The 13315-nt window shown below is 41.1% G+C and overlaps 2 protein-coding genes across 10 annotated transcripts in view; one reads left to right on the forward strand and one right to left on the reverse strand.

Moving 5' to 3' along the window:
- The window catches only part of LOC120720571, a 914567-nt gene that overhangs the window by 536564 nt on the left and 364688 nt on the right, over positions 1-13315 (reverse strand). The window lies entirely within an intron of this gene.
- auts2a (activator of transcription and developmental regulator AUTS2 a) overlaps positions 1-13315 on the forward strand; it is a 327329-nt gene that overhangs the window by 66251 nt on the left and 247763 nt on the right. For 7 of the 9 annotated variants that reach the window (XM_040013079.1, XM_040013063.1, XM_040013019.1 and 4 more), the window contains one exon: positions 11500-11706. In XM_040013079.1, the coding sequence (XP_039869013.1) occupies positions 11500-11706 (207 nt within the window). The remainder of the gene's footprint in view (positions 1-11499; positions 11707-13315) is intronic. The other 2 variants (XM_040013088.1, XM_040013071.1) reach the window with 1 other exon arrangement.

The raw sequence follows: 13315 nt of genomic DNA on the forward strand, positions 1-13315 counted from the left end.
TCATCATCTTCTCCTCAGCTCTCCTGAAACCCTGGTTTGTCTTTTAAAAGCTTGAAAGTGATTCCACGGCTTCACTTTTCCCGGGTTCAACCTGATTTTCAGTCGCTGGCAGAGTTGTGTTGTAATTGTCTGCTGTGTCTGCTTCCACACTTGGCACCATATGTTTTTGTTTGCCTTCTAGCTCTGATTTGCCATGTGGGGATTTTTTTAATGCGCTTACATATGTTTGTGTTGGTTACGCGTCAGACGTGGTGCTCTGCTGCCCACAGACATGCTTTTGTAATGTTGCCAGCTGATCTGTGCGTTAGCAGTTAAAAAATGCACAAAAAAGAGGAATCGCTGTAGATGTTTGGTGGTGCCCACCCCTCCACCCCCCAGCTCTTTCCCTCCATTAAATGTATTGTTTGAACATAAAAGCTCATTAGTAGAGCTTAGAATTAGAGTTTGATCAACTCGGAGACGATGTCTCATGTTTAACTGTGAGAAGAGGATCCAGAAGTTTCACGTTTCTTGTGTTTTCTCACAGGTTCATTTGCACATCAAGAAGAATGAAACCGTGCTTGTTAGCAAAATGCTGCTTGTTTCTCTTCTTGTTCGTGGTCATTGTTTACACGACCGCATGAATTCTCAGCCGAGGCTTAGAGGAGATCTGAGCAAAAAATTAATTATTACATCCATCCAACCATCCATTCGCTTCTCCTTTTCAGGGTCGCGGTGCTGGAGCCTATCCCAGCTGTCACAGGGCGAGAGGCGGGGTGCACCCTGGACAGGTCGCCAGTCTGTTGCAGGGCCAACACACAGGGACAGACAACCATTCGCACTCACATTCACTCGCACATTCACACCTAGTGCCTATTTGGATTATCCAATTAACCTATCCCCACAAGCTGCATGTCTTTGGGCGGTGGGAGGAAGCCGGAGTACCCGGGGAGAACCCACGCAAACACGGGGAGAACATGCAAACGGCCTGATGGTGGAATTGAACTCAGGACCTTCTTGCTGTGCGCCAGCAGTGCTAACCACCGTGCAGTTAACGGAAAACGGTACTTGTTCATTTGTTAATGCCTTTCATTAATTGCTTTGACAGTGGAATGACAGTAAATGTGACATGCTTGTATTTTATGTTTTCATTCATTTATAATTAGTCACTCTGGACTTTTATCCAGGGTTTTATAACCAAACATCATTCGCTCAGCTACGCTGCTGCTGCTGCTGCTGCTGCTGTTGTTGTTGTTGTTGTTGTTGTTGGTAAGGGTTTGTGACTTCTCGAGCTATTAGTTGGTTGGTTAGTTATATTTTGAGAGCATATTGTCATCGTGCCATCAGGTTACACAAAGACACTTCTGTACCAACGCTGCTTACTTTAGCTACACGTACCACCATGAAGTAAAAGTTGATACTGTTACTGAACAAACATGTGGACCGTAATATTGAGCAGTTAAAACACCTTCAGTGGTCACATGATTACAATTATATTTGCTACATTTCATGTTTTCTTGCCTGTTTGTGTTTTTCCTATGTGTACGTGGCAGACAGCTTAACAAACAGGCCTGATTTGCTGAGAGGGAATCCTCTTTAGCAACATCAAATGGGAGAATCGGATTGAAGCTTTGACCACATGCGGTCATCGTCAGCACTCCCTCTCCCGTGTAAGGAAATGCTTCATTTGCTTTTACATCTGTCAGCAATTAGCTGTAATTATTTAAGCCAACAAGGGCAGCTTCAAAGGCTGAGATCATCCTGCCGTGCCGATCAGCCTGGGATTGTTGCAGCACATTGTTTTCTACCTTGCTGTTTGTTCTCATTTGATCTGTGCAGCCTGCGCTTAGTCTTGTTTTCGCAATATGCTTTGCTTATTCAGGTCGTCACCGCATGTCATGCGCATTCGTGTAAACAGAATCGATGACCTGCTACTTTTAGTAAATGTTCCTCTCTAGGATATCACAGAAAAGGTGTGTGTGTGTGTGTGTGTGTGTATGTTTTTACATGTACGTATGAATAAAAGGCCTGCTGCATTCCTTACATATGAAAAGGGCAACACTTTGTTTATTTAGTGATTACCATAAAAGAAGCCGTCTGACAGGCTCCATCTCCTCCTCATGTTTATTAATAAGGGTAAATGTTGTGGGCTCTTATGGCTCAAGCTCAATATGTTTATATCAGTTATATAAGAGCTGTACTGGCACTGTTAGAGTGGAATCACTGGGAACTGGAAACGCGTGCACTCTGACATGTGCTGCGTCATAAATACAAACAGATCTGCTGACTTTGGCTCGAGTACAAATCTCCTTTTGCTGATACACGTGTTATACCATACTTTGTAATTAAAAACTGACAGAGCAGGTTTTTAAGGATTTATATGCTGCTTTCTTTTTGTTTGGGAATCAGTTGTTCTTCTGATTCCCAAACAGATGAGATGAAATGATAGAGATGGAAACTGGTTTCCCGTAACTCCAGTTCTTCTTGGTGCTCTCTGAGCTTTGAGAGAAAAAGAATCAGTTTTTGTTTAACGACAGGAGCTCAGACCTGGTTTTGGCTCATCATACAGTCACCCACAGGATATCCCCTTTTTGGTTTTTCCCCACACACCCATCTCTCTGATGGGGGGAAAGTGTCTGTGATTAGACGAGTGCCAGTCTAGGTGTCTTTGTAAATGTGAGCTGTGTGCATTTTTAAAGCGGACGCTGTTGTGTCAGGTCTCGCTGTTGTGGCATTATGAGAAACGAGGCGACGACACAAGCAGGAGTAAACATCCTGCAGATGCTTCTGTCTTTCAGGGAAATCGTTTACTGAAAGCTGTCTGGCTTAGACGAGCTCATCCCCTCCGGCTCTGGAAACACTCGGGTTGTTAGCAGCTGGATCTACTCTGAGACACCAAAGATGGTTTTCAGAAGGGAAAAATTATATTTGTACATCAAAATATTTTTTATTTTTGCTTATAAAATACAAATTATAACGGGTGAAACGAGCCACTGTGTTGAGATAATTGTTTGAGCATGCTCAGACAGCAGCAGCTGAGGCACGTGGAACAAATGCTTTGGACCTGCCTGCTCTCATGCGTTCTGCAATATAACTGTATTTATTTCAGCTACATCACAGTCTGCACTTAAGGGCTTAATTTAGTGTGTTTACACTTTTATTCATAAAGTGTATTGTTGTCATTCAACACCACATGAATCAACACTGATTCATAATTTTTAAAAAATATTACTTCTTTGGATCAAATGTATTTTTTCTTCATTTTATGCCCACATGGATTTGCACTTGTATCCAGTAGTTTTGCTCCTCTTGTACTCGAGCCCTTCTCTTCCACGTTTCCTGTCTTGTGCCTCTCGAGCTGCGCCGTGTTTCTTTGCTTTCAGAAGAAACGGTCATCCACGGTGCACGACCTGAATGCTCAGTGACAAGATGAGCACTCAGGGATAGTCTGAGTGGTTCCTGCATTTCAAAGATGATGTGCACTTGTGTTTGTCCAGTAGCACTCGGCACCTTGTGGGCAGGTAATGGTTACTGTTGCTGTAGAATACAGCAAAAATGTTTTTTCTTCATATTCTAAAGCTTATAAAGGCCCATAAACAGAACTGTAGCACAGCAGTTTATAAGGGCATGTAGCAGAACACCATGTGAAATATTTCTGTGTTCTGGCCAGTGTGACTTTGTGCTGCTACAGGAACATTTGGAGATTAAATTTGGGATTTAGCAAACTGAAAATGTCAGAGGGATCCGCCTTCAAACGAATCATTTCACAAAACGACTTAAAACCTCTTCAAAGAGTTTTTCCTGTGTCTGACCTCAGCTCTCTGTTTTTCTAACTGATGTTACTTCTAAAAGTAAAAAATGTTTAATTCATCGCATTCAGCAGTAACGTGAAGTGATCCAAGTCTTTGACGGAGGGAGTCGATTTTGCGACATGTCACTGGCACAAAGGTTGATTCTGTTCATCTGGATGTTTTCAGGGGGAGAAACGTTTCGTCATCATCCAGGCGACTTCTTCAGTCTCAGCTCACTGCAGGTTTCCCCAGTCTTATAAACACTACATTTGCACCGGCCTGCCCAGTTTCTCAGTCAAATAGGAGCTCAAGGTTTCAGCGTCAAGATCAGGAGAAAATCTAGAAGTTACTTGAAATGATTTTGTATTAAACAGTCTAACATTTTGACTCATCAACCAAAGGTGTTCTACACAACTACACTGTAGCTGATATATCTTATTTAACCTCCTATCAGCTGTCTCAGTGAGTATCCATCCATCCAGTTGTGCTTTAAAGATTAATGTAGACCAATCGTTCTGTGTGTGTGAACTACATAAACCATGAATCACTGTTTCCTTGGTGGTATAGGCTGTTAAGTGGGAAATAAACTCCCTGGTGTCTCACTCTCGTCACCTACTGTGTGTACAGAGATGTACTTGGCAAACTCCGCTCTGCTGTTCCATCTTCACATAAAGCAAACTGACAACTGTACATTAATTGTTGAGTGCAATAGTAAGTCTGCCTGTGTCAGTTTAAGCTGCGAGGCTTAACAACGTTTGTGGTGGAAACATTGTGCTTCTCATTTTTTCAGTTTGTTTTCCAAATTCTGAGCGATTTCTGTGAAACGTATTTCATTCTTGGTGATTAGAAGTAGCTAAAGATTCTTTTTGATCTCCGTGAGGCATGAAAGACATTTTTACACCAACTCGAGCAGCTGATGTTTAGCTCACCGTTAGAACCAAGGTTTCCCGTGTCAACTCTCAACCAGTGACTACTTCATGCACCTGTACCGGAGTTTGAACATTTTCGGTTAGAGGATCAAAGAGTCTATTCACACTTATAATTGGTTACATGACTGCAAACAGCAGCAATGAATTATGCAGCAATTAGTTACAGCCAACACTTCTCAGCTCGTCTTAATGCTGAACGTGTGATAATCAGGTCAAGGACAGACTTCTCAGTCTAAGCAGCTACCTGAAGTTAATCTGCACTTCAGTCCTAGAGTACAGCAAGGAGTGATTGTACTGATCAGGCTTTATTAGCATCCATTAGATCTCCAATTATTCTTTACTCTGTTGTCGTGTAGAGGCCAAAGGTATGTGTTTGTGTGTTTGCAGAGCTTGGTGTTGAATGCAGCGGTGTCATCAGTCATGAAGTCGGTCTATTTATACTTGTTGTTATTTCCTGACATCTTTCTTCTCTTTTATAATTTCTTGAATCTGTTTTTTCTAAACTAACTTTTGTCCATAAGACAAATATGGACGGGTTGATTTTGTTGGGTTCACTTCATTGAACCTGAGAACCAGCCTGTTCATTTATGTCCTCTGTAATGGTCATTTGTTTTGGGTCTGCATCTTTTGACTTATTCAAGCTACCCTACTAAGTCCTGATGGACATCCTGCGCTTTCCATTGGTTTCTCGTGTGTTTAGGCTTTTAGCTCCAAAGAGGAAGGAAATCACAAAGTAAACTGGGAAGGTTCATTTTTCCTTGGTTCTCAGGAGGTTAATCAAAGGTTGTTGGACATTAGGGTCACTGTAAGCATGAAGGTTTCTCAAAGGTGGCTTTAAAATGCAAGACAAACGAGGATGAAAAGAAAGGAGGAGCTCTGTAATTTCTATTTTTAAATAAAACCTCATTTATTCTGTGACACTTCTACTGTGTAAGGCCCAGAGGAATATTCAGGAAATGTTATGTAATGCACTGTATTCAACTACTCACTGGCCACCTTATTATGTACACATTGCTAGTACTGAGGTACTGGACACATTCTTCTGTCAGAGCTTCAGTTCATACTGATGTGAGAGCATCTCCACATTCATGATGCAAGGATTGATATCTGAGCCAGTTGTCAGTTATCTGGTTTCACTTAACCCAGCATTTGTAATCAGGCTGAGGTAGTTATTAAAACAAACCTCCAGCTGTTAGAGATGGGCTAAATCTGTGATAATATTTCTGACAGTATATATATTTTTAAAACTATATGATGTATACAGCCTGCAGACAGCAGCAATTCTGAATGTAAGTAAATGAGGCGCCGTCTTTCTTTTCCACTGAGCTACCACCGCTGATGACACACTTCCTAATTTAAAGTGTGAATCTATTGAAACAAGGTGTCAGCAGCAGCATTGTAGTGCAACAGCGGTGACACATGTCAGAGGTAAGAACAAAGCACGGGCAATGTTTTCCCTGGAAATTCATTTCACAATAACTGAAGTAACTGAACCATGAAACTCTGCAGGAGCTGCGCATAATAAAACATAATGTTGTATGTTGGGTCGAGCTTTTTAACCAGTTGCTTCAAGCACTGCTTTTCCACCAGTGATCTCTGTCCACCGTTTATATTAAGCCTAAAATCTTTGATACCAGGAAGGAGAAGGAAACGTTGATCGTGTACGTCGAAGGTACCAATGCGCGATCATTAAGACTCAGAGCAACAGAACATTTAGATTTTTATTCTTTCTGTTGCAGCCTGCGTGATGTTTAATGAGAGAGGTGCCCAGTTTAGCGTCGTATATTTAGGCACATATAACAATCAAATTTAAGGCTACGTCCACACGTACCCGGGTATTTTTGAAAACGCAGATTTTTCTATGCGTTTGCGCCTTTTGTCCACACGTAAACGGCGTTTTTGGTCACTGAAAACAGAGATTTTTAAAAACTCCTGCCAGGGTGGATATTTTCAAAAACTCCGTTTTTGCGTTCACGTGTGGACGAGGTAAACGGAGTAAACGCAGCGTCAAAGGTGTGCGCATTTTTTGACGTCACACTGTGCGCCACGTTATTGTTTCGGTGAAATGAATTTCTACAATGGCGGACTTTGACAAAATACTGTTAATTTTACTCTCTGCAGTGTTTAAATGCTTACATATACACACAGTTACTGTCCCTCCACACATACGATTCAGTTCTGCTTCTATGCCCCATCTTTGTTTACTCTTTCCCACCCAGGCTTATTGACTTCTGATTGGCCAACATTTCTACACGGATAGGAATATAGCGCCACCTGCTGCTTTGGCATGTTACTAGCAGCGTTTTCCTTCATTTTTGGCTTTTATGTGTGGACGGGATTTTTTTTATAAACGAAAACGGAAAATCTTCGTTTTCAAAAATACCCGTGTACGTGTGGATGTAGGATAAATTGTGGATAAAATTGTCTATGAATCTATATTTTTTAACTCTAATCTATATACATCTATAATTTTTAATATAGATTTGTAGGATTCGTATGGAAAGACAAAGACTTGATCCAAATGTCAAAAACAAAACCCCCCTAACATCAGCGCACAGAGGTTTGATGGTTTTATACCTGTTGATTTCTTAATCATTGCTTTCTTGTTAATACCGAGTTCTGAACCAACCGTCCGGATGTTACACCAAGAAAGGAGACCGTCAGACTAGGTAGTGTTCAGTGTTCTGTTCTGATGCTGTGTGTACGCTACCTGTGTGATATGACGATATCTGATGACGATATGAAAACTTCTGTCGTTTCATATCGCGCTGTCTTTTGTTTTGTGGTGTCGCAAAATGAACTCTTTACAGGAATATTTTATATCGTTTTGATGGTCACTGTAGCGGCTATGACCACACTACGGACGGACAAGTGACTGTTTTTACACGTTGTCATTAGCAACAACGACGGTAAACCCAGCGTGTTCGTCCGCTTGTTTATTTTCCAAATAAACCTTTCACAATAAAGCTGAAGATCCTGTTGAGACTTTTTGAAATAAACTGAAATGATGACAAAATACATTATTCTCAAACATCACATTTCAGAATATGCATCAAACAAATGACCTCAAATAAAAAAAGGTAACTATAAATGGTGCCAGTGAGGATGAGGCAGAACCAGGTAATTATGGGTCAAACATGTGTCAGATGTGTCCCTCTTGAGCCCTGCACCACTTTTCTTTTTTACCTTTGGGTTTTGGGTTGTAGATACAAACACATACTTTGCCTTGAATGTTATTCACACAGAAATATGTGGCTTGAAAGTGAATTAACGTGTCGCAAACCCTCACGTGGACACCTGCAGAAATGCATTGTGACTAAATGCCACATTGTAATTAGTTTGTACACCGACAGACAATCGTAGTAATGAAAGCTAGTGCAGACTGAGCCATGCTGAGCAATTACTTTGCTTTCAGTGTCATCGTAAGGCAGTGAAATAAGGAATTTGTCTTGCTATTGTTCAGTGAGCAGGCAAGACATATTGTGCATAATTTATTCCAGGCAATCAGTTGGTTTAAATGCTCAGAAGCACGCAGAAGACTGGCACAATGGAAGGTCTCTCAGCCTCATCATAACTTTGTCACTTATTCTGTGCGCTGACAATACATGTCATGTTACATTATTTGCCTTGGATGAGTGTGGGCGGGAAAGGCAAACAAGATTAGTTGATGCATGCACTTGTTTTTCTGTGAGGCCTTTAGAAATGGTTTAGTGAGTCAGTGCCAGTAGCACACCCATCAAGCTCATTTCTGACAGCAGTGGATATCTATGAAACTGCTGGAGTAATTCTCTGCCGGCACGCTAAGGTTGCTTCGAGGTGGTCCATCTGAAGAGCTGCTGCTTGAGACGGGCTGGATTTTCCCCCCCTAACCAGTGTGTGCTGGAAAATCTGCCTCCATTTCATTCCTTATATGCACTGTACGCCAGCTGTGAAGCTCACTTTGGTTTCTGTGGGCTGTGGGTTAAATCCTAGACCGAGTTGGGGTTTGTTGGACTGAGAGTCTACACTGAGCGGTGCTGAACAAATAAAACTCATCCTAAAAGATGTTGATGGATTAAGAGGTTTTATTCAAACTAGAAAGACAGAGGGCAGCAGTAATAACTACGACCCACACAGGTTTGAATCAGCTGCAGAAGGAAAAACAACTACTTGTATAGTTACTCTTTTATAAAATCTAAATGCTTACATGTCACAGAATGATTAAAATTATTAGGTTAACACAGAATTTGCAACAATTATATTTATTTTCTTTTTTCCATTTTCCAGATTCGACCAATCAGAGCACGCTCAGTGTGCAAAGGCCTTTACAATACTTGACAGCCCTGCTGAACATCATAGTTATGTGCAACGCGGCTCACTGACTCAGACATTTAATTCAGGCTGTTTATCCAGCTGAAAAACAAAATTCCCGTGCATGTCTGTGTCCCAGTATTGGGCTGACGTGGAGCAGACAGTAGCGCCATCAGCTTCAGAAATTTCCCTAAACCCTGAACTCAGGGTATTATCAATAGAAACAGTAGCAGTGCTGTAACACTGTGAGCGTGTTACTTCTGCACGCACTTCAAAATCATTCTGATTTAATCTCCAGAAAGTCGTTCCAGAGCTCAGCTGTCTCTTTTTTCTCAGATGTTTTCTTATCTTCTCCTTCGGTGGTGAAGTGATGTGCGTCTTGATGTAAACCCTCAGTTGTAACGTTTGTGAAACAGCTCTTGACTGTAGACTTTGCCAGTGATGTATTCACCTCCTGACTTGGTTAGTGTGTTTTTTTTTCTTTCTTCTTGATTAATCAGCAGTCGTCCACTTCAGCTGCCTGCCTCCTTCACTTTCATCAAGGCGTCTTCATGTTACCAAATACTTTTCACTTAAAGACGGAAAAGTTAATTCCATTTCTCAATAAATGATGAAAAAACAAGACACGCCTGTAATATTGATGCATTTAATCAGTCCAGTAGTTTCAAGCCCGTAAATATAAAATTGCTGTAATTCCATAAAAAACCAAAACATAACGTGTACACTTGCATCATGTCTCGGTGCTACAAATGCACACTGCATTAGAGCTGGTCTCTCCAGCCTCAGTGTTGTAGACTATTGACATGTTATCAGTGCAGCTGCGGCAGCTTTGCACTTCCATGCTGATAGCCACTTCATCTGCTTAAACGTCTCCCTGGGGCTATTAACAGCAATGGCTCGAACAAAAAGAGTAAAATAGGTCACCACTTCAGATAACAAAGCTGATTTGCTCGATAACTTTTACAGTAGAGGCTGTAATACATTGCACAGCCCCTTCAGCTGCAGTCTATTAGTGCTGATGAGCGCTTTCAGACTCTGTAACTCCCATATTGCAGTTGCAAGTTGTGTAACTCATCTTATTGCTTTGTTTTTAGTATCCAGTTTGTCCATGAAGACAAATGTTCTCCTGTATAGTTTCATGTTGACAGAAGACAAAAAGGACTTAAATGTTCAGGGTTTCTGTTGTTAGCGCCGCTGTGTGCCCCTCAGCTACACGCTCCTGTTTTCTGTCCATCAGATTTGATTTAAAACCATTTTGCAATCAGTCCTACTTACTTTACCTCACTGTGACATCAAAGTCCTCCAAACACAACTGATGCATGAGTGAGAGAGAGAGAGTGCGCAGTGTGTAGGTGCATGCTAATGTCAGCATGCTAACATAGTGAGGTCATGTTTTTACAGTTGCTGTATGAGCATGTTAGCTAAATTTGAAGTGGATGATCAGGTTTTCACATGAGAATTAAGAAGAACGGTAAAGTCATCGCAGTTCATCCTTGGACCATGAATATATGTGTTTCATTTATTTATCAGCCTCACGGAGGAATAATGAGTCGCCTTTCATTAGCAGGTCATCCAGTAGCTATGAATATCTGTTCAAGTCATGTTCCACAGAGAGGGTTCACTCCCGTGACCTTTCACCTTCACGATAAGAAGCCTGTTAATCAAAGCAATTACAGTCTGTCCACTCAGTGACTACACAGGAAGAAACACTTAAAAATCCCTTGAAAAGCTCGTCTTGTCTTCTGTAATCTGTGATCTGAATGCGATGTTGCTCCAGACACCTTTCCTTTCCAACATGAGCTCTATAAATATACTAGAGGCTCTTTTTCAGTGTATTTATTGGTTTCCATTCGTGTGACTTGTGTTATTACAGTCCATGTGCACATACATGGTAATGTCTGAGCTGACAGGCGGGAGGGAAAAAGGATCGAAGAGAATGAGCTGAAAATATAATAAATTTTAAAAAATGAATCCATTTAAAATATGTCAACATGGACTTTGTGGTTGTGGCCGCTACAGTGACTGAAACAAAAGGTTGTGTAGCGTTGCGTGAGACGTAGTGTCACATCCATGGTTTAAATCCACCTGGCATTTGCTGGAACCTCCACTGTGTTCTTTGAGAAAAGGAAAAAAACTGTCAGTGACCTTGTTCTTTTATTCTTTGTTGGAGAAAATTTAGTGATGGAACATCGAAGCCTTTCTGCATGATAGCCCTTCAATTTAGAGCAAATCTTCTCTGCTTATTGTAGAGGAGATTTGCTATCTGTCAAAATGGGCTTTTGTGAAAAGGTATTCAGCTGTTTTTGAGCTCTGCAGTGTGTAATGAGCAGCTTTTCATAGATATAAAAATTCAGTCAAACACACATTTAACTGCTGATTGTTGGTGTGACTGCAGGCTTCTTACAGGCCAGTTGTCTGGCTGATACAGTCTGTAGTACATTGCTTGCACGAAGATGAAATACTTGTTTTGACTCTAATAAAAGCTTTGTCTTGTTCTGTTTTCTTCCTAGAAGAACATGACGCTAAAGCCTCAGGAAGGCAGAGACAACCAGGCAGGATCCCTGCATAAGAAAACCCCTTCTAGGGTTCCCAATGGCCTGAGCCTGGAGCCCTGCAGGAACAATTTCCACCACCAGTCCTCAGACCAGGAGAACAACCCCCGCTTGGCTCACTCGCAAGGGAAAAAGAAGAAGCACCTGAACAAGAAACACACGATGGTGAGTTATGAAAAACCAAAGAAACCAGTAAGAGTAGAAGGACCATCATTAAAAACAGTTTTCTTATAAATGCTTGTTTAGTTTTAGTTTCCTTTAGTTTAAATTAAATGAGTACTTCACTCAACAACTGGTTGTTTACAGGCTCTGGAGATGACTGGCTGTGGGCTTAATGGAGCAGCTGTTGTTACACTGTGGCATTTGAACCAAAACCACAGTCTGTTCCTAACACTAACCAAGTTATTCTTATTACATAAACCTGACCAACGAGTCAATCTGAAAGTAAAAGGCCAAGCGCAGTGCCCAAAGGTCTAATGGGAATTCACACGTCTGTAAAAATGGCATAGCTGCTATATTAGAACACTTTGGTGGAAAGCACTTTATAAAGGAAAAAATCACATGGCATACATGCGGAGTTGGGATGCAAAAAGCATATCGACATTTTAAGGACTGAGGTTTGTCCTGTCCTTTAAAGTGATGCTTGTTGAGCAGAAAATAATCCTCTGATGGTGTCATTGTTAATAATTAATGCTAATTCAGCGTCCAGCTGTCAGATGCTCAGAGTTTTACTGGCACGTGTACATTTTACTGATCTGTGCGGTGGGGAAAAAGCTTTTATATTTTAAAATATTAATACAGTTTAATTGATACAATGTAATTTATTGATCTAAATCTGTAACATAATGTTACTAAAGCCATGAAATAAATATGACTGAGTCTGACCGATGCGCCCCTTTTTGGTGAAAAAAGTGGGACGGCCCATTTTTAAAAGTAAATCATTTGTATCGAGGATTTTTGGAAGTTGCTCGATAAAACATTGCACCTCTAATGGTTAAATCAAAGAGTCCAAACGCTCTACAAGAGTGAAGTCTAGCTCCTGTGAGGTGTGGGTGTAGTTTAATGTATGACTCAGAACATGTTTTTGTGTGTAGCAAGGTGACAAGGTCATCAGTGAATTTTTGTGGCACCCTGATGCAGGAGCGCAGTTTACAGCACTGTCACACACACAGAGCAGCGTCGAGCTGAATATGCAAGAGTGTGTTTCTGAGCTTCACGAGGGAGAACGTACACACAGTTTGTTTCATATGCACACAGTTTGTTTCATATGCACACAGTTTGTTTCATATGCACACAGTTTGTTTCATATGCACACAGTTTGTTTCATATGCACACAGTTTGTTTAAATGTACACTGTGCAGTAACAGTGTTTCAACTTTGACCTGTTGGCCAAAAATCTGTGCATTGCACACATGTGGATATCACATAAGCAAACTGAATTACATCACTTACATCACATTGTTTTTCTTCTTATTGCCTCATACCTGCCTAGTTTTAGGGGGATTTGCTGAAGTCTAAATGCTGTAACTTTTTTCTCTGCTAGTGTTTTTTCCAAAGTAAAGGAGTCATTTGTCCGTCTTGCATCTTGTAATAAATGGATTAACACCTGATGGGAAGCTTTTATTGCACTTAAATGAACATAACGAGTTGCCTTCCATTTGAGTAATGTCATTTCACGGTTTTCTCCTTCGCTGCTGTTTGGAGACGAGCACGCGCGCGCGCGCGCACGCACACACACACACACACACACACACACACACACACACACACACAC

This window comes from Simochromis diagramma, unplaced genomic scaffold, assembly GCF_900408965.1.
Source record: "Simochromis diagramma unplaced genomic scaffold, fSimDia1.1 OVJJ01000123.1, whole genome shotgun sequence".
Classification (NCBI taxonomy): Eukaryota; Metazoa; Chordata; class Actinopteri; order Cichliformes; family Cichlidae; genus Simochromis; species Simochromis diagramma.